At 42.2% G+C, this 21594-nt stretch overlaps 1 protein-coding gene and 1 long non-coding RNA gene across 6 annotated transcripts in view; one reads left to right on the top strand and one right to left on the bottom strand.

The window, feature by feature from the left end:
* EXOC6 (exocyst complex component 6) overlaps positions 1 to 21594 on the top strand; it is a 291045-nt gene that overhangs the window by 187315 nt on the left and 82136 nt on the right. For all 5 annotated transcript variants that reach the window (XM_075612772.1, XM_075612774.1, XM_075612773.1 and 2 more), the window contains one exon: positions 11875 to 12016. In XM_075612772.1, coding sequence (XP_075468887.1) covers positions 11875 to 12016 — 142 coding nt within the window. The remainder of the gene's footprint in view (positions 1 to 11874; positions 12017 to 21594) is intronic.
* LOC142502023 (uncharacterized) overlaps positions 8939 to 21594 on the bottom strand; it is a 100086-nt gene continuing 87430 nt past the window's right edge. Inside the window, exon 2 of the long non-coding RNA XR_012803630.1 lies at positions 8939 to 9189. This is a non-coding gene — a long non-coding RNA (uncharacterized LOC142502023). The remainder of the gene's footprint in view (positions 9190 to 21594) is intronic.

A 21594-nucleotide genomic window follows, 5' to 3' on the forward strand; every position in this document is an offset into this window, starting at 1 on the left:
TCATATATTCTCCCAATCCCCTCTATTCTCTCTCTCCCCCCCCCCCCCGCCCACCCTCTCTCTGACCTGCACAGACGCACACAGTCACTGACCTACAGACACTGACACAGACAGACCAAACACACACAGCAACTGCTGGCCTGCACAGACACACACACAGCCACTGATACACACACATACACAGATCCATACACACACAGATCCATACACACACAGATCCATACACATACACAGATACATACATACACCGATACATACACAGATACATACATACACAGATACATACACATACACAGATACATACACATACACAGATACATATATACATACACATACACAGATACATACATACACATACACATACACAGATACACACACACACACACACACACACACACACACACACACACACACACACACACACACACACACACACACACACACACACACACACACACACACACACACACACACACACACACACACAGATCCATACACATACACAGATACATACATACACAGATACATACATACACAGATACATACACATACACAGATACATACACATACACATACACAGATACATACATACATACATATACACACACACACACACACACACACACTCCCCCATACACACACACAGATATATACACACACAGATACATACACACACAGATACATACATACATATACACAGACACAGACACAAAGATACATACACACACTCTCCCCCATACACACACACACAGATATATACACATACACAGATACATACACATACACAGATACATACATACATATACACACACACACACACACACACACACACAAAGATACATACACACACTCTCCCCCATACACACACACACACACACACACACACACACACACACACACACACACACACACACACACACACACACACACACACACACACACACACACACACACACACACACACACACACACACACACACACAGATACATACACACACAGATACATACACACACACAGATACATACACACACAGATACATACACACACAGATACATACACACAGATACATACACACACACTCTCTCCCCCATACACACACACAGATACATACATACACACAGATACATACATACACACAGATACATACATACACACAGATACACATGTAGCCCTCTTACCCCCACCCTAAGTGAGATTGGGGTGTGTAGGTGTATCTGACTACTTCTCAGTGTGGTGCTATACCTGTTGGCTCACAGGAGGGCTGAGCTTCCGCCACGGGGAACCTGGGGCAATTATACTAGGGGTACTTACTTCCAACGATGCAGCGCCTCCACCTGCGATGGCTCCCACCATAGGGGGAGTGGTTCCTCGCAGGACAATCACAATAATCGATACTCACACAGATATATATATTAACTAGGGACTTTACTCAACATGCAAGAAACAGATCACAGCAATATCAACATCATAACCTGTGTCCCTCTCTAGAGGAGACACTTACTGCGTCGCGCAGGACGCTTCCCAACACTAGGTGATCCCACCCAGTGTCCCGAGAATCCCCACCCAATGTCCCGCACTCTAATAGAGAACGTGGGTGACTGCGCAGTCACTAATTAATGTGTTAGGCCTGTTGGTGCACATATATATTGAATACCTTCCGAGCACTCCGATGCTCGGGCCTGCAACACTCTTCTAAAAGGGTCAGACGTGCGATGCATCCGTCTGATCCTATCCAGGTAATTCTCCAGGAACCCCAACGAGGGTCCCACCGCTTCACGGGAACACAACCGTCTCACGGTAACAGCAACCGAATCACGGGAACAGCAACCGCCGCTATCCCTGTCTATCCCTAACTAACCCTAAAGCGACAGGAACCCTAACCTAGGGCCTGTCCCTGATGAACCGCAACCTGGGGTGGCTTGGGGAAAACTCCTAGGGCCTGCGGGGTAATAACCTGCCCCACTCCCCTAACTCATCCCAGTCCTGACACTCACTGAACCCTAACACTAACACTAGCAGCTACGCACTAGCAGCTACGCACTGCAAACTTCGTAACGCGTACAGCAACTTGCTGCACACTAGCACTATGCCTTCTTGTCAGGCCTCACAGCCCTGCCAGCCGTGATCCTGACAAGACAGCACACACACACACGCACTAAGGGCAGCGTCCCTATCTGGGCCGTCCCTCAGCACTTACCCACTAACCTGGTGGGGAGTTGGGGCCTTACTTGGGATGTGGGGACCTTACTCGATGCAGGAGCTGCACATGCTCTCTGCACCCTTCCTTCCCTCACAGCTCCCCAGCTCCAACTGACAAACGTGCTGCAGTCCAAACAATGTATCCACTTTCCTTGCCTGGCCTCCCTAAGCCCTATTGGCTCCCTGGTGTCACGTGGGGTATACAGAGGCTCATGGGATATGTAGTCCCAGCTCAGAGCCTTCCCTGGTAGGCTAGGGGTTCGCGGGCTTTCCTTACCCTCCACTCCGCATGCGCAAGCTTTCCCGGGCTTTCTGTCTTCTCCCTGAGCTGTCCCTATGCTCGCGCGAGCTGTCCCTATGCTCGCGCGAGCTATCCCTAGCTCTGGGGCTTTCCCTGCGCCTACGCGTCCACTGCGGATGCGCGAGACGGTCCTTAATGGCGGCGCCCTGCTCTGCGGCCGCCGGGACCTTAGAGACGCGATCGCGGCCTTAGCAACGGCCCGATCGCGGCCCCGGCAACCGGCCGCAGGCAGGGGAAGCCGCGCTGCTCCCTGCTCCAGCCCCCACCCTTGGAAGCAGCCGTCGGGCCTTTCGGCACCCGCGATCGAGCTGACCAAGGGGAGGGGGGTCTCAAGGAGCTGCGGGAGCTCCAGGCTACACACACATACACACAGATACACACACAGATACACACATACACACACACAGATACACACATACACACACACAGATACACACACACACACACACAGATACACACACACACAGATACACACACAGATACACTCCCCTATATACACACACACACACAATTTATTACAGAGGCAGCGACGGATGTGAGTGACTGGAGAGGGGGGGGGGGGGGGCAGGGGAGAGAGGAAAGGCCAAGCGATCCGAGCAGGCGGCTCCACGCCTCCCTCTGCCCGCCAGCGACCGCGCAGCCACCACTGCGCCTATCTCCCACACCAAGGGGACTGAGGGGAAGGGAGCGCCAGGAACGGAGGCACAGGTGCGCCCCGCTACCACTTCCTACCTCATGCCGGGCATCGTGTCCTGTGGGGGGCGGAGAATGTCATGGGCGGCAACATCATGATGCGGGGCTGCAGTTGGAGCCCGAGTCAGCGAATCACCGTTGACACCCCAGTGATAGCGGCCTGCACCACTTCAGCACCGTCCCGCACCTCACCTCGGGCCGCCGCAAGGAGGGAGGGGGGGGCGCCGCAAGGAGGGAGGGGGGGGGGTGCCGCAAGGAGGGAGGGGGGGCCGCCGCAAGGAGGGAGGGGGGGCGCCGCAAGGAGGGAGGGGGGGGTGCCGCAAGGAGGGAGGGGGGGCCGCCGCAAGGAGGGAGGGGGGGCCACCGCAAGGAGGGAGGGGAGGCCGCCGTGCAGCCAGCCTCGCTGCGACCCAGCAATTTTGCTTCCGTGACCCGGTGCCGGGTCGCGACCCACCATTTGGGAAACGCTGATATATATAATCAAAAAATAAATAGATGATACCGTTCTGTGGCTAACGAAATGCTTTTAGCCACAGAACGGTATCATCTATTTATTTTTTGATTATTGAAGCTCGGCTAACACGGTACTGATACCTCTATATATATATATATATATATATATATATATATATATATATATATATATATATATATATATTGTAACTACATATAATAGGAATGTAAAGAGGCACTTTTATGTAGATTGAAATGTTGATCTGCTAATAAAACCATTAAATGTTTTAGTCCCCTCAAGTGTCTGAAGCCTTACAGCAATAAATATATATGTATATATATTTATATATATATTAGAAAAATAAATAACCAACCGCTGCAGGCAAAATAGTGCTATAAATTCATAAACTGTTTTAAAATGGACTAATATTGTCAGGAGTGCTACCATAGGAAATAAAAAATTTGCCAATAAAAGCAAGTCTGGGGTGAAGAGAAACCATTGAGGCAGCTATCCCCAATAGAACGGTGCACTCAAATGTATGCAAAATAACATATACATTTCATTGGATGCAAAAATAATCATATACCAAGCCAGACAAAACGTGTGTGTATAAAGGTCAAAAAATGCAAAAAAGGGCCAGCATTTTTTATTTAATATGACATTATTTTGATCTAACCTTTAAGTTCTCCTACAGAAGTTGTGTTATTTTTCCTAAGGGCGGGGGGTTGGTTATTTGTGTTGTTCCATTGTTCCTGTGATTGGCAGTAAAAGCCTTATTTCACAGCTTGCAGTAAAAAGCCAATGGGTAAAGGATGGCCCACCTCTACAGGCTAAATTCAAAAACCGTCAATCAAGAGAACTCAGAGAATAGGGTTCCTTACTGATTTCACCAAATGTCGCCTCATGTTGTCCTTGATTGGCACAGCCTGGCAGGGAGGATGGATGGATCTATCACCGGCTGGTTAATTGTGTTGCCGATCTCAGTCTGACATCAGGCCTTTGAGTCGTAAGTAGCTCAATACAAAACAAATTAGCAGATTGTAGTCATATTTCTCATTCTATATGCTTTGACTTTGTTGAATGCAGTCCATAAATCATATTGACTGACACTCTAGTGAATGATGAAAGCTGCTTGTGAGGCTGCTAGCATTGATATAGAAAGCATCACCGTGAAGGTGCCATGGAAGGATGCATATGGTTGACCCTTTGGGAATTTCCTGGGAGCCAAATGTCTCTCCACTACAATTGTTCCAAAGAATGAAAGCCTTTGGTCCCTAAAGAAAGGATTTTGTGTGTCAGCAGATTCTCCTTTTCAAGTTCCTTTGAAATATAAGAACATAGTCTAAGGGTTTTCTTTCTATTAAAAAAAAACGAGTGTTTCAGCATTATTTGGAAAACCAGCAAGATGTAGACACGTTTAAAAATGGTAGCAGGTGTTTTTTCCCAGTAGACTAGTACCCTTGTTTTCTTACCCTTCAGTTAGTCAAGAAAAGGGAAATTGTTTCGCTTACGTTGCAATTCACTTTCAGTACAATCCTTTATCATCATTATACCATGCACAGTGCTGTTTCACTTGCACAGATCTTCTGAGAAAGGAAACCAAGTTAACTGCAATGTAATAAGACTCTACTATCAACAAGTGCGGCCTACAATGCCTGCAACATTATATTTTTATGGGTGCTAAAGCAGTCGCTAAATTAAGGATCTTGAAGGCAGTGGTGGAACTAGGCACCTGTGGGCCCCTGTGCACGTTTTTAAGAAAGGGCCCTCCCCCCGAAGCCTTGTTGAATGGGTGTGGTGGCTGCAACGGACGGTGCCCAACCAGGTGGTGATTGTGGAAGCTGGACCCAACTTCTGGTGGGGCCTAACTTCTGTGTTAGAACCACCTGGTTGGCTCCCTCCACCAGCGCCTGATATAACCCTGCGCCACTGGTATGGCTTGGGGAGGGGGTGCGCTGGTCCGGGCTGCTAAAATAAGTGCCAGAACAGCACTCCATCACGTGGAGGATGGGCCCCTAAAGGTGGTGAGCCCTAGAGCCACCGAACCGGCTGTACATATGGTAGATCGACCACTGCTTGAAGGTCTATATAATGAGGCAATATTGCTATTAAATTGCTGCTACGTCAGGCGCCTTCATCCTGTATCAGTGTATTATTGTGGAGAGTTGGTGGAAGCACTCTAGGATCAATTGCACATATGTTACGAGCTGTATCAAATTCTATGTCCAGGAGTCATCAAAGCGCGATCATTGACTTTAATGACAGGTATCACAGATTCATCCCCGATAGCAGTCCATGTCTCTTATCTTCTCTCTACCTCTTTTGTGCCTAAAGCCCTCTCCCGCATTAAACCCTTCTCACTGACTGCCCCACACCTCTGGAATGCCCTTCCCCTCAATATCCGACCAGCACCCTCTGTATCAAACTTTAAGACCCATCTTAACACACACCTCCTTAACGAAACATATGAGTAGCACCGTGGCTGATACTATACACCTCATACATAAACCTTGACCCCTTGCAGTCACACTTACCAAAACACCTTCCTACTGTCTCTGTACGTTCTTCCTACCTACCCATTAGATTGTAAGCTCTTCGGGGCAGGGACTCCTTTTCCTAAATGTCACTTTTATGTCTGAAGCACTTCTTCCCATTATGTGTTATTTGTATTATTTGTTATTTATATGATTGTCACATATATAACTGCTGTGAAGCGCTATGTACATTAATGGCGCTACATAAATAAAGACATACATACATCTGTCATTTTCCCATTGTCTTAGCATCAAAAAGAGAACTGATATGGCATGGACTTTCTCAGTTAATTAGCTGGGTCATTACAACAATACGTAATTTATATCTACCGTGCCAGGGGTCCGGCAGCACCAGAGTGACACCGGACCTTCTGCACTTCCGCATCATGTAATGGCTATGGTGGGAGCAGGCCTTGGTTGCCAGAAACAAAAGTCGAGGAAGCTGTATTTCTACCTCGAACGGGTCAAACGGGCTGACTGCTGCCTCAGAGCAGTCAGCCCAACCTGTCCCTAGAAAACAAGCAAGTGCTCGTGACTTACCGGGTGTGTTGTAAGGGAATCTGTAAAGGTTAACACACGAGAAACATTACTGAAATGCTTCACCATAACACACACTTTAACTTTGCTCCATGCACGTCTCTTTGAAATAATTTATTTATGCACTTTTGGAAGAAAAAAAATCACAATTAGTTTTTTTGTTGTTGTTTTTTTTAAACACATTATTTGTGGTATGTTTCAATTTGGGGTACAGAAAGACGAGACAAGAGAACATGTATGTATGTATGTCTGTCTTTATTTATATAGCGCCATTAATGTACGTAGCGCTTCACAGCAGTAATATCCGCGAGAATCATGTAAATAATATAAATAACACATAAAGAGGAGAAGTGCTTCAGACATAAAAGTAACATTTAGGAAAAGGAAATCAAGCGGGTACATACAGTATACAATGCAGCATACAGAGTGGAGGCGGTTCTCGCACACGTCAGAGCACACCGCTGGTAGTGCATATCTATCACATGTACGTCCAAGGGCCTCCCTGCCCTAGAGGGGCCTTTGGGGGAGGGTTCGAGGCCCACTCAAAGAAGAGATACATCCACATTCATGGAGGGGGAACCGAGAAATCTTCACCACGGTTCCCGTACTTTGGTAAAGCCAGGGAATCTGTCAGGTTGATGTTTTTAATAATATTACTAACGGGCAGATTATGATGCACAATAATGCTAAGTATCTCCTCACACATTAAGCCGTACAAAAATTACACAGCACTACCACTTAAAGTGTCCTCTGCTGCTTATCCCATCCGCCCTTTTACTCACAGAAATATCTAACAGAAGAGTTATTCCTACACTGCTTATGTTTCTATTGATGTTTGAAAGATACGTCTGATTTAGGCCAGCTCTCCGCTGGCTACTGCAGTGCCCGCTTTGGCGGACGGTGCAGGGACTAGAGCCGGCCCACAATGGGGCCAGGCCCGCTGCGAGGGGGGGGGGGGGCACAGCGCTGCAGTGAGAGAAACTCCTGCTCTCAAGAAAATTAGAACAGGAGTCGCAACGGAGCGCTAGGCCACACCCCCCCCCGGCGGTTCAGCCAATGAGGGCGAACCTGCCGGGTGATGTCATGGCCGCGCCCCATCACACCCCCCTCTGTCTTTCCCCCTGCAGCTCTCTGCAGACCGGGGGACTCGGCTGCACGCGACGCCAGCCTTGCAGACGCGCGTGCAGCACAGGCAGCGGGGCCGCAGCCTAAGGCAGCCATAGGAGACTGGCTGTGACCATTTTGGGGTCTCTATCGGAAATCTAGCTGGGAAGAAGTGTTCAAATATGCTCAGTAATGCTCCATATAACCACGTTATTTTTTGCATGTTTTGCTCCAGAAATGGTAACGCACCTTTAAAGTTCAGCATCTGTCCTTCCTCATGAATTGTTTACCATTTGGGGGTAAATTCTATATAGTTCGAAGCGGACGAATGGCTCTTTGCAGTCGAAAATCACTGTTAAGTCTATAGGGATTTTCGGCCCAAAACAGCTGAAACGGACGCTTTGGGCTATACAGAAGTTACCCCGTTGGGGTCTGTGGGGCCTTTTCACTAAACCTCGATAAAACCAGTGCATTGCCGAGCGACTTTGCATTGTGTGATCGCACACTAAAACATCTGTGTCAAAATTGTATTCACTAAGAAAAAACACCATTTTTTAAAGTGCGGTCACAAAATGCAAGCTCACACTTCTTGGTTTTTTCTTTTTTATCCTATCACACTGCCGCACTGAATCTGGTTAAACGGCAGCTTGCAAGTTTTTATAGTACGATATGCTTATCACAGCTTAGTGAATAGCAGTTTCTGGCAAAAAATGCAATTTGGGGCATTTTTTGGCTTATCGTATGGCTTTTTTTTGCCAGCGTGTTATAGTAGTATAAAAAGCCATTTCAGTGCGATATTGCCCTGTTATTGGAGCTTTGTGAATAGCAGCACAGGCAATATCGCTCTATAAAGGGCATTTATAGGGCTATAAGTCACTTATCGAAGTTTAGTGAATGAGCCCCTATATATATAAATGGCTGTTTTGGAGCAAATCTGGTGTTTTTCTGCTCGTGTCAACATATCAAGGAAATCCGCTCCAATTGTTCCCAGTTGTGTCACTTTGTTATGTGAGAAGTGTCAAGATTAGGAATTAAAAGACACGTTACAATGCAGTGTATTCTCTACCGTCACCTCTGTAGGCTAATTCTATCTCCCTTTAACCTGCATTGAAAACTTTTAGGTGCCATCAATCTATATACCTAGCAATCTTACATTACATTTGACGTGACCAAATAGAAACTTGCGCATTGCCTCGACGTGCAGTTGTCTTCGCATTGATGCACGGATCACTTTATTTCAAGTTGCATGGCTCGCGCCCCATTTGTACGGCGATCGACGTGACCTTTTCCTTTAGCCGAGATAACATCATCCAGGTTTGAGATGACCCAAACGTTTTCATGCATAATGACTTGAAGTTTTACCCATCTGGAATGTTTAAAAAAAAAAAAAAAACACACACAAATTGTACGTTAGAATTTTTCTTGACAACCTATTTATCTGCTTATACTGTTATTTCATTATCATTGCAGAATAAATAGCAGACAGAGCTGATTTAATGGAGCAGTACATTAAACTAAAATGCACTAGTTGTTCCATTAAATCAAAATGACATACCCATTAAGTATCTCAGACGTATTACATTGTAATTAAATGAACTGTGGACCATTGATTTCTTTTTTTCTCTCTCCCTTCTCCATTCATATTGATATTGTTCTGCTTGGGGAATAGTGCACATGCCTCTCAGTGTAATTACATTGGGTTTGGGGACTGTACCCATGCTGTTGTTGCATTGTTTTTTACATTCCGTGCTGGCAGTTCATCTGTTTCTGTCAGTTACGTTCTGGCTGCCGACTTCCTCTAGAAGCTTTGCAATTAAGAAAGCGACATCTCATTTTAGATATAAAGCTCTTAACTCGCCACTAAATGTACATTAGTAAAGCTTGTTTAAACGTATGAGTGTGATAGCTAACAAAGTGTCTTGTACTTCTGTTTCCACACCAAAAACGGCGACACCAGGTAACATAACAAGCGCTATTCTTCAGCGGCAGTCTGTGTTGTTGTTGTTGTTATTTGATTATTAATATTATTTAATAATATAAAGTCACAGTCTCGGTAAACAATTTGGCGTTTCAGTAAAGTGGAAGTGGAAGGATGATTATATCGTTTTGCAACGTCAAATCTGCAAGGTTGTGTAGTAATATTATTTAAATTAATATGTCTCTTAAATATCAGTTGTTTATTCTACTATGAAATGTGAACAGGCAGAAGAGGAGAACTAAAAAAAATGTGTAAAGTTACATGTGTATGTGTGTGTATGTGTGTATGTGTGTATGTATATATATATATATATATATATATATATATATATATATATATATATATATATATATATATATATATACATATATATATACATGTAGAGGTATCAGTACCGTGTTAGCCGAGCTTCAATAATCAAAAAATAAATAGATGATACCGTTCTGTGGCTAACGAAATGCTTTTATTTGTGCGAGCTTTCGAGATACACTGATCTCTTCGTCCGGCGATGTTACAATGAATGAAGTATACCTTTTGCTTCATTCATTGTAACATCGCCGGAAGAAGAGATCAGTGTATGTCGAAAGCTCGCACAAATAAAAGCATTTCGTTAGCCACAGAACGGTATCATCTATTTATTTTTTGATTTTATATATATATATATATATATATATATATATATATAAATATAGTGAATCAAAATGGCCGCACACGCTGAGTGGGGTACCTCAGCAGAGGTAGTCATGGTGCCCAGTAAAAGAGATTAAATAAAATAGTGATAGTGCTGGTATTTGGATCACTATAGTGGTATATACTGACATTGATGTGTGTGTATATATATATATCAAAAGAGAAGCAGCTGGCACTCCAATAAGTAAAGCTATTTTAGGTGCATGTTCCATAAGCATCAATAGGACAGTAACGTTTCTCAGGCGGGAAAGCAAGAAAAAGCACTCAGATGTAAACAAAATAAACCTGTAGGCTGCGGTCCCAGTCATGTCTGTGACACACGTGACTTCCGGCGGGGGGGGGCGGCGCGTGCACAGCGCTAACCGCGATCTGCGGTCTGAGGGGAGAGAGGGAGCTTGAGACGGGAGGGGGCGTGGTCGGCACGTCACGCGTCAGGTTCGCCCTCATTGGGTGAACCGCCGGTGGGGGCGTGGCCACGCCTCCGTCACAAGTTTTAAACTCAATTTCATTGAGTTTAAAAAATCTTGCAGCACGTTGCGGCTGCACCTTCAGCGTGAAGGTGCGTACTGGGCCCTCCCCCATTGAGGGGTGGTGCTTACACGCTCAGCGCTCACCGCGCCGTGTGCTGTGGCAGTGACTGGGACCGCAGCCTTAGTGACATACAAAGCACACTTAAATCCAACGTTTCGGTCCAGAGAGGACCTTCAGCACTGAAAATAATACTTATAAAGACAGTGGTTACACCTTAAAACTGATTTCAGAAACAAATGACTGCCACAATATTAGGAAGGGACAATATGAAAATCACTTATTGCAGGTTTAGAGACCTAGGCCCTTTTGTGATCCGCTACTATCGCACAGAAAACCCTATAGACTTTAAAGCAGCAGAACATGTGAAATCGTATGTTTTTTTGTAATAAATCAGTTTTGTAGTATTAAATAATACTGCATTTATTTTTTATTCAACTTTTAATGCAATTTTTAATTTGCGAAACGCGTAGGGGGTTCTTCTTGTACCTTCGTTTTTTTTACATGTCTAAATAAATATATTTTTATTGGAGTTCCCCCTCTTAGCATCTTTTTGTATTGTTGGTGCACCACATTTCTCCACTTACATCACTGAAGAAGTTATAAACCCTCCTTGCAGAAACACTGGGACAAAATCAGAGCAAAAAACAACATTGAATGTATTCATGAATCATATTAAAAACAATGGGAGGCCTTTTTCTTTCCTTTGAGGCAGCTGCTGCCATTCTTTTACACTCTTGTTGTCCCTAGTACTTCAGCCAGGAGCATTTAAGAATTAAAATGCATAACAAAATGTGATTCTAAATATATAAATATATGCAACAGTTTTATGTTTTTTTTTTTTTTTTTTTTTAGGGAAAGGTAGCCCAAACAGCTTGCATGTCGGCCTGCAAACATCTATCCACGTCTCTAACAGACATGCTGCTGGACAGCGATTTGAAGCAGATAAGCATGGGAGCCATACAGCAGTTTAACTTAGATGTCATACAGTGTGAACGTAAGTGGAGCATTATTTATATATATATATATATATATATATATATATATATATATATATATATATATATATATATATATATATATATATATATATATAATATATATATATGTATATATATATATGACTGCGTGAATGAAATGACTTCACATTCTTAGCGCCTCACTTGCTAAACTGCAAGTCTTTCTTTTATTCCTAGACACTGCCTGAGAAATGCACCACACTATTCCCTGCATACCTTGTAGAGTGTTTATGCTGCTTTAAATAGGGGATACAGTGCCATATTTACTAAGCATTGCTATCCCATAAGACACCTTCTCGGTGCTGAAGACGCCTTAAGGATCGTTCAGGTGAATAGGCTCGATGGTGCCTTCCAGTGCCGAAAGGTGCTTTATAAAATAGCACCACTTAGAAAATATGGGCCTCTTTGCTTTTTATATAAAATATACTGCAACAATGGGTTTCATAGGAATTTGATACATTAAGTGGAGAAGTGATCACTATGTCAGGGTCAATAACTTGCGTTCTGGCCCATATGATGTAATATTATGGAATATATTGCACGGACCAGATCTTTAGCATTAGTCACCGTGTGCTTATTCTTGTTAGTTCTGCATGTGTGGATACTGCATTTGATCGTAATCACCGCCTTTCACCCCCCCCCCCCCCCCCCCTATTTGTTTTTGTCTGGTTGTGATATGACAATTTACACTGGAATTGTGACTTGTTACCAGTTTCAGGTTTTGATGTCAAATCATATTATCCGCCACACGAGGCATCCATGCAATGTAGTGAAATGCTATGATGTTTTTCTATGTGTGGGTGATATTAAAATAGCATCTGACATGACAATGTCATTGCAAGGTTACCATTACCTTCAAAACGTCCACATTTTGCCATCATTTCTTATGGGGCCTGCAATGCATTAAGGTCCCAATTTACTAAGTGGTGCTATTCCTCAAGACACCGTCTAACACCCAAGATGTTATATGGAGGAGCACTTCTTAGTAAACAGGGCCCCAAATATTTAGCTCTGTCCTATTAAAGGTGCAGCTCCTCATAGAGCCAAAATGAGCAATGGGAGACGTATAAAGCCCGGGTGACCGTCTTTTTTAAACCACACAACTGTACGTACTTGTAAACATTATTTTACAGTTGGTTAACATGGTAAATTGAAACTTGGCAGGGGTTTGACTCACTTTATCTCCTCCCCTTTATATGTCACTGTTTTGAACAAGACCCACCCCTCCCTTCCGGTTGCAAAATCCCACCCTCTTCTCTTGCTTTGTCCTCTGACATGGGAGAAGTTAAGCATTTCACTGACCAATATTTACCCACGGAAAATGAAATTGTTATCAATGTTGTAGGCGGAGGTTTCATCGCAGATTGCAATACCTTTTAATGGCCCAAAAGGCCAAAAAAGGGAGTTTTTGATAGATGTAAATGTGGGAAAAGAGCTCTTGAAACCTCACAGGTCTCTTCTTTAATCCTGTGTGATTCATGTATTTACTTGAAACTGTTGTTTGAGAATGAGTGCTGTGACCACATGCTAGCGTGCTGTTTGTACGAGTAGAGAGTGCCACATGCAGAAATACAGCATTTGAGAGGACCTCTCAGATTTCCATTTCCCCATACATTTTACAGCTATAATGTGATATTTTGTCACACCAAACAATTACCAGCATTTTATTATGCACCATCTTAAAGCTTTATGGTGGCTCATAAGTATAGATATAGGACTAGATGCTTGGCCATAAAACACCTTTCAACTCCGAAAGACACCTACGTCTCATTAATCTCAATGCACTACAAAGTGTCTTTCAACAACAGAAGTTATGGCATGGCACTTTGTAAATATAGGCCTCTATCTATACTTATGAGCCCCACAAAAGGGTTGTTTAATGTCAGAGCTTTGTGTAAAGTGCCGCCATCATTGCCGTATTATTAGCATTCTCTCTGCCCTTGCTGCCTTTAAGCACCACCACGTTTCAATAGCAGCTTGTTTCCCGACAGAGCGGCTACTCTTTCGGTCAGTGACAGGGGTTAGAGGGCATTACGAGCAGGTTGAGAGCTCCACAAATATTTTGGTGATTTTTTTTCTTTCATTAGGTGGAGCAATGAGGGTTCTAAATATATACCATTCCCGGCCCACTGCTTGTTAACCCTTTTAACGCCCAGAGGAGCCAGCAGCTCATAGCGAAGCGATGGAGTTAATCATTTTCAGAGCAGAAGATTAAACATGAACGCTTCTTTTACTTGACAACAAGCAGGTTTCCTTACTGTATCAGTCGTACTCCTCAAATATTATGTCACTGTTTACCATGAAAGCTTTCTTAGCAATATTAAAGCCATGCTATGAGTTATTTTTAATATGATTATCTTAGTGAGCCTATTAAATGACTACAGAGTAGGAGAAGGCAGATAGGCGGTGCCGCATGCAAATAGGATATTCCAATGCATCAATTTTGGCATCTTTTGTGGCCATTTCTCCATTTTGTTGTGCTTCAGTAAAAAAAAACCATTACGTCTGAGCTGGTGTAGTAGAGCTACCTAATACCTAATAGAGCATCTAATACTGTGTTTTTAACCTTTTTTTTTTTTTTTTTTTTAAGGAACGCTATAATTATATTATGAAATTCTGCAGAACCCCAACCCTCTCTAATAGCGCGTCTGAGATCAGATGCATTGTAAGGGACCCCAACCCTCTCTAATAGCGCGACTGAGATCAGATGCATTGTAAGCAACCCCAACCCTCTCTAATAGTAAATTGTTCTGTATTTGGTCTGATTTTCAAATGACCCGAAAATTGCTGGAAACCTTTTAGTTTTAGTACCTGGGGACCCCCCTGTTGAAAAACACTGCTCTAATATATGAAACCTCTTAAGCACGATGGTTTTGATTGACAGGCTCCATAGTATTGTGGGAGCCCGCTTAATGTGACCTCCTTGTAACCGCAGCTTGGCATTTTATCTGTGAATAACACAGCTTTGGCAAAACACAGACATACCACCAAACCAAAACTCCAGACTTATTTAAAGAAGGGGTGAGTTTGCTGCATAAAAATGATTGTTTTGTTGCACGGGAATGCTTCAATAGGCACAGCACTGTGTCTAGAAGCTGCTTTGCCGTTTCATTCATAAGGTCTGTCCGTCACATTCCAGGCATCCCTATGTTGGCTGTGATTTATGCCCTTACACATCGGCCTCTTCCAGCTTTCTCCTTTGACGTTTTGGGATTAATGGCTACAACAGTGACATTTCCATTAGCACTCAGGGTGTGCAAATAACTCACACATGGCAGGTAGCTTCCTACTGTATTGATAAATGGGTTTTTAGGTTTTACAGACACAGAAGGGGAGGTGTGCACCATCGCATCATACATTTTAATGTGCAGCGTTTAATGACGGCTGAACTATTTCTTCACTTTCCAAACTGTTGTAAAATGATCTTGGAATTTATATGTGAATCCAATCTTATTGTGCTGACATCTCGTGCCCTTGTCTCCCAGTGAAAGCTGCAGGGTTTGCCGTCTGTGTTTCCTTATAGTAGATATAAAATCACACAACAATGTTTCTGCACAAGGACTAGGTCCCTTCTTAAGACTCGAGATATCTTTAAAGACACCTATTATCATGGTTAATGTTGCAGGAATTGTTGCCTCACACCACACACCTCACACAACCTTTTTATGGTAGGTTTCGAGAATATGGCATTTCTCACACGGCCACCGAAAGCATGTTTTTCTTTTTTACTGCCCTGCATACCTTTACTAATACATGGGATTTTGTTTTCCTGTAATATTTCTTTTTCTGTCTGGAATGTCTACAATTTACAACAACCACCAAAGTGTGCATATTACATTCAGCAGTAATGTATATATAATGAGTGCAGTTGAAAGCATATTTTTTTTTTTATTTACAAATGACCTTTTTTTAAATACTGTGTCGCTATAGCATTCTCTTTAAATGTTATTTAATAGAGGATTTCCATACAAAAAACCCCAGCAGAGTTTCAACAGTCAAGCATACAAAAAGCAAGAGCTGCCCATGAATATACACCATCGTCATCATCATCATCATTCCTTGTCGACCGACTTTCTGGTGAAGGCCTCGCCAATGATCTTCCAGATACTGTGGTTGCAAGCGTCTCATCTCCACGTTGCTGTAATACATGTTCTGATTTCTTCCTCTGATCTTACTTTTGGCCATCGTCTTAGTCTTTTAATTTCTCTTGGAATCCCATCTTTGTTCACAACATACTTCTTCTGATATATCCGGTCCGCTACCATTTAAATTTATTTTGTTTTGTGATGTCACACACTTTTAAACTAATGTAACCTATCACATGGTACAGCAACCAATGGGATTGTCTTCAATCCCATTGGCTGTAATACCATGTGATATAGCCATGTGGTTTTAAGGATGTGACGTACCTCCCTTGGAGATGACAAAAATGTGACATCACAGGCCCTATAAAATGCCTGTACGTCTCATTTTAGCAGAAGAAGTCAAAGTGGCAACATCCGTTTGGATTTACCATGGGGAAATTTGGATTGACAGATGAATAGAGAAGATTCAAGAAAAGAAAAAAAGAATTAAAGATGAAGATAGAAGAAGGTGAAAGAAGATTAAAGAAAGAAGATTTTTGTTACCTTTTCCTGATCTTCGAGGTTGATGGCGTTGGAGGTGATGACTTTGCGGTACGAGAGCTTGCAGATACGCCGGGAGTCGGAGGGTGAAGATTTCAAAAGGTAAGTAAAATATTGAATGTATGTAAATGTCTTTTTGCAAGTTTTTTCATTGTATTTATTTATTTTTATGTTTGTGATTGCCCATTGACTGATACTGTATTAATCTGTGTCCCTTTAGGGTACAGATCAATACAGTGACAGCCAATGCATTTTTTGGCGAATGCTTGTCTTCTATTGATTGTTATTTTTTTCAATTTCTGTTTATTGTTTGGATTACATTGTTTTGAATTTGGATAGCTTGTTTTTAGTATATTTTAGAATTGGTTAGAATTTTAAATGTATTATTTCTTTTGTTGGCTAGTGGGTTAAAATAATTCTTTGTTTTGTTGGCTAGTGGTTTTATTCTATAATTGATTGGTTGGATAGATGTTTCATTATTTATATTCTTATGTTTTAGAATAACATAATTTTAATTATTTTGCTGTTTTTGTGATAGATTAATGTAATTGATGTGTAGATGAGGCTTTTTAGTTCTTTTATTGTTGGGGTATTTAGGTGCATGTATATTTCTTTGATTATTGTGTATTTTTGGCCTTAATTATTTTTATTAGGTTAACCATTGAGTGATATAGTGGCTTATCATGCACATATTGTATGGGTATGATATACCATTATGCCAATCAATGGGTAGAGGGTGGGTATAGTGGGTATAGTGGGTCTGGGGTGGGTGGTTAGGCTTTCCGGGTGGGTAGTGGGTGAGGGTGGGTTAACCCCTTATTAACCGCTAAGGTGATTAAGAGGTTAGGGGCCATTATATTGTATTTTGTCTTGTATTCTTGCTGGCATCGGAGGACATGGACCTGCAGTATGCTGATGAGGACGCCCTTCATGATGGCAGGGGTAAGTAGAAAGGTTTATTTATTTATGCTGGCTTGCTAATATTTGATTTTATAATGGCAAATGCACTATTATCCATATCTGGATAATAGTAATTTTTTGCCCATTACTGTTCTGTATGTGTTGGGGGGAGGGGGGTTGTTGGGGGTAGAGGAGGTGGGTATTAGTGTTGTTGTGTTTTTGAATGTTTATTGTGGGTAGCGAGGTTGGGTGAAGTTGGTATTTGGCCCTGGATGGGTGTCTATACATACTGGGTGGGTGGCGGGAGGGGTTAACTCCTTAATTTCCTTAGTGGTATTAACCGTAAAGGTAATGAAGGGTTTAACTCCACCTGTACATCTACCAAGGGCCAAATGCCACCTTCACCCACCCCCGCTACACACAATAAAGAAGGCACCGGTAGTTAATACCTTCATTGCCTTAGCGGTTAGCCGCTAAGGTAATGAAGTTGCCTATAAATGCATTTATATTGCATTGGATTCATGCTGGGGGTCTCCATTGCTGATATTAATGGGTATAAGCTCCGGAGACCCCCGGCATGAATCTGATGCAGGAAAAATGCATTATTTTTCTAAGTCCTTCTCTCGCCGCCTTATCGGCCGGGTCTCACCACCTTTACGCCAACTTTTCCTGGCGGGAGGATTTTGAGAGGAAATCGCCATTCTAAAGCCCCGATAATCTACTCCAGGCAACTACAATTGCACAAATGTGATAAACTGCCAAAAAGTGGCTTATCGCGGCTCGTCTGGCGATTTTTTTTTTTTTTTTTAATGCAGATAAAGGCTTTTATTGGCCATTTATCGAGGCTCACTGAATAGCAGTAGGCCTTTTTGGCAAAAAGGCCTCGATAAGTGCCTTATCGAGACTTATAGCATAGGCCCCTATGTTTTCCTGAGACAAGTTCAAAGAGCGTGCGGAGGAGATTGAGACTACGATCCCACATTCCACTGCTTCCTGTGCAAGCCACAAGTTCCAGAAACACACCATTTCTATTAGGGATGCGCTATGTTTAAAGAAAATCGACAGTGAGTGCAATACATACCATTGGTGAGAGTGACATTTCCAAGACGTATTACTCTATGTTTCTTCTTTTTTCTTCTTTTCCCGTGTTACATTTTTGCGCCTAGGTATTTTTTTTACATGAATATATATATATTCATATATACAAAAAGATGATTGATTTATATATATATATATATATATATATATATATATATATATAAAAGAAAAAAGAGGAGAGAGCGCACGCCCATAGCGTATAAACGTATTTAATGAGGGGGAGGGGGGAGAGAGGGGGGTAAAAAACGCACTTACAAAAATGCAATAAAATCAAGCATATGTGATATATAATAATCACCACCATCCGGTTTTTCTCTAGACTCTTGGGGCCGTCCCAGGCTCCGTTGGTAAGGGAGCAACGTCACAGCAGATTCCCAGGGCTGGTAACACCATCCGGTTAGACTGCAGACTTTTGGGGCCGTCCCAGGCTCCGTTGGCAGTGGAGCACAGTCCCAGCAAATTCACAAGGCAGGTGTGCTGTATAATAGTCCAAGAAAGAGGTCCCGTAATAGTGGTGCCTATAGCACTCGCGCCTGGATCAATACGCTCCAGCGCTTCGTGTAGACTCCAATGTCTGTGCGTCTGACGTCACGACGCTCCCTGACGCGTTTCGTCAGTCACGGCTAACTTTCTCAAAGGGATAACATGAGAGGGGGAGGTCCGGTATTATATATACACAACCTCATGATGGTAGTTAAGAGAAGTAACCTCCCCTACTCAGCTGCAATCGTTTTTTGTGCTGCTACACATTTATACACACCCATTTACATAAAATACAGATAATTAACCCTAAAAGGATTGGAGAAGATGGTTGGAGTAAGAGCAAAATTTAAAAACATACACTCTGAATACCAGTCTAAATCCCAATTCATTTTGAATGAATTGCACAATTTGTACAGAAATACTTATAACTGCCAATTCACTTATATAAAAACCATAGATGTATACTATATGTATATAACCCATAGACTGGTATAACATTGTTCATAAAGACAGAAAAGAACTGAGAAATTCCTAAAGGGATCATACCAAAATAAAAATAAAAATAATAGAAGTAAAAAAAATAAAAGTAAAAAAATATATAAAAGCATTCAGCCTGCATGTGCTTCAAGACCTAGTTGACCAATAGTATATAAATTTATATATGGGATATGTTATAATTATCCACAGGGTGCATCAGTTAATTAATACTTGAGCACACCTAGTATATAGAGAGGAATGACTCACATACAGGCTAATACTATACATATATATTTAATAACTAAAAAACAAGAGATACATAACATCATATATATTATATAAATAAAATGCAATAGTGTGTACATATACAGACATACACAATCAAGTACAAATATTGCCCTTAGCGGGTGTGTAGATAATTTAAAATTGAATATAGACAGTATCTCATGTGATCCTATCAGGAAAAAACTGATCAGATTGGGGATATTTTGAACCATCAGTCTGGAGTCTGGTTCAAAATATCCCCAATCTGATCAGTTTTTTCCTGATAGGATCACATGAGATACTGTCTATATTCAATTTTAAATTATCTACACACCCGCTAAGGGCAATATTTGTACTTGATTGTGTATGTCTGTATATGTACACACTATTGCATTTTATTTATATAATATATATGATGTTATGTATCTCTTGTTTTTTAGTTATTAAATATATATGTATAGTATTAGCCTGTATGTGAGTCATTCCTCTCTATATACTAGGTGTGCTCAAGTATTAATTAACTGATGCACCCTGTGGATAATTATAACATATCCCATATATAAATTTATATACTATTGGTCAACTAGGTCTTGAAGCACATGCAGGCTGAATGCTTTTATATATTTTTTTACTTTTATTTTTTTTACTTCTATTATTTTTATTTTTATTTTGGTATGATCCCTTTAGGAATTTCTCAGTTCTTTTCTGTCTTTATGAACAATCTTATACCAGTCTATGGGTTATATACATATAGTATACATCTATGGTTTTTATATAAGTGAATTGGCAGTTATAAGTATTTCTGTACAAATTGTGCAATTCATTCAAAATGAATTGGGATTTAGACTGGTATTCAGAGTGTATGTTTTTAAATTTTGCTCTTACTCCAACCATCTTCTCCAATCCTTTTAGGGTTAATTATCTGTATTTTATGTAAATGGGTGTGTATAAATGTGTAGCAGCACAAAAAACGATTGCAGCTGAGTAGGGGAGGTTACTTCTCTTAACTACCATCATGAGGTTGTGTATATATAATACCGGACCTCCCCCTCTCATGTTATCCCTTTGAGAAAGTTAGCCGTGACTGACGAAACGCGTCAGGGAGCGTCGTGACGTCAGACGCACAGACATTGGAGTCTACACGAAGCGCTGGAGCGTATTGATCCAGGCGCGAGTGCTATAGGCACCACTATTACGGGACCTCTTTCTTGGACTATTATACAGCACACCTGCCTTGTGAATTTGCTGGGACTCTGCTCCACTGCCAACGGAGCCTGGGACGGCCCCAAAAGTCTGCAGTCTAACCGGATGGTGTTGCCAGCCCTGGGAATCTGCTGTGACGTTGCTCCCTTACCAACGGAGCCTGGGACGGCCCCAAGAGTCTAGAGAAAAACCGGATGGTGGTGATTATTATATATCACATATGCTTGATTTTATTGCATTTTTGTAAGTGCGTTTTTTACCCCCCTCTCTCCCCCCTCCCCCTCATTAAAACTTTTATACGCTATGGGCGTGCGCTCTCTCCTCTTTTTTCCTTTTTAGATATCTTGTGGACGTGGTTGGTCCATATTGAGAGCTGCCGGAGACCCTGCATACCAGCACCTATACCATTCATTGGACTATTTGAGGACTGGTTTATCCTTTTTTGCCTTTTTATATATACTATTGTTCATGTTTTTGTGGGCCTGATACTATTATAGGTCCACAAT

Source organism: Ascaphus truei, chromosome 8, assembly GCF_040206685.1.
Source record: "Ascaphus truei isolate aAscTru1 chromosome 8, aAscTru1.hap1, whole genome shotgun sequence".
NCBI lineage: Eukaryota > Metazoa > Chordata > Amphibia > Anura > Ascaphidae > Ascaphus > Ascaphus truei.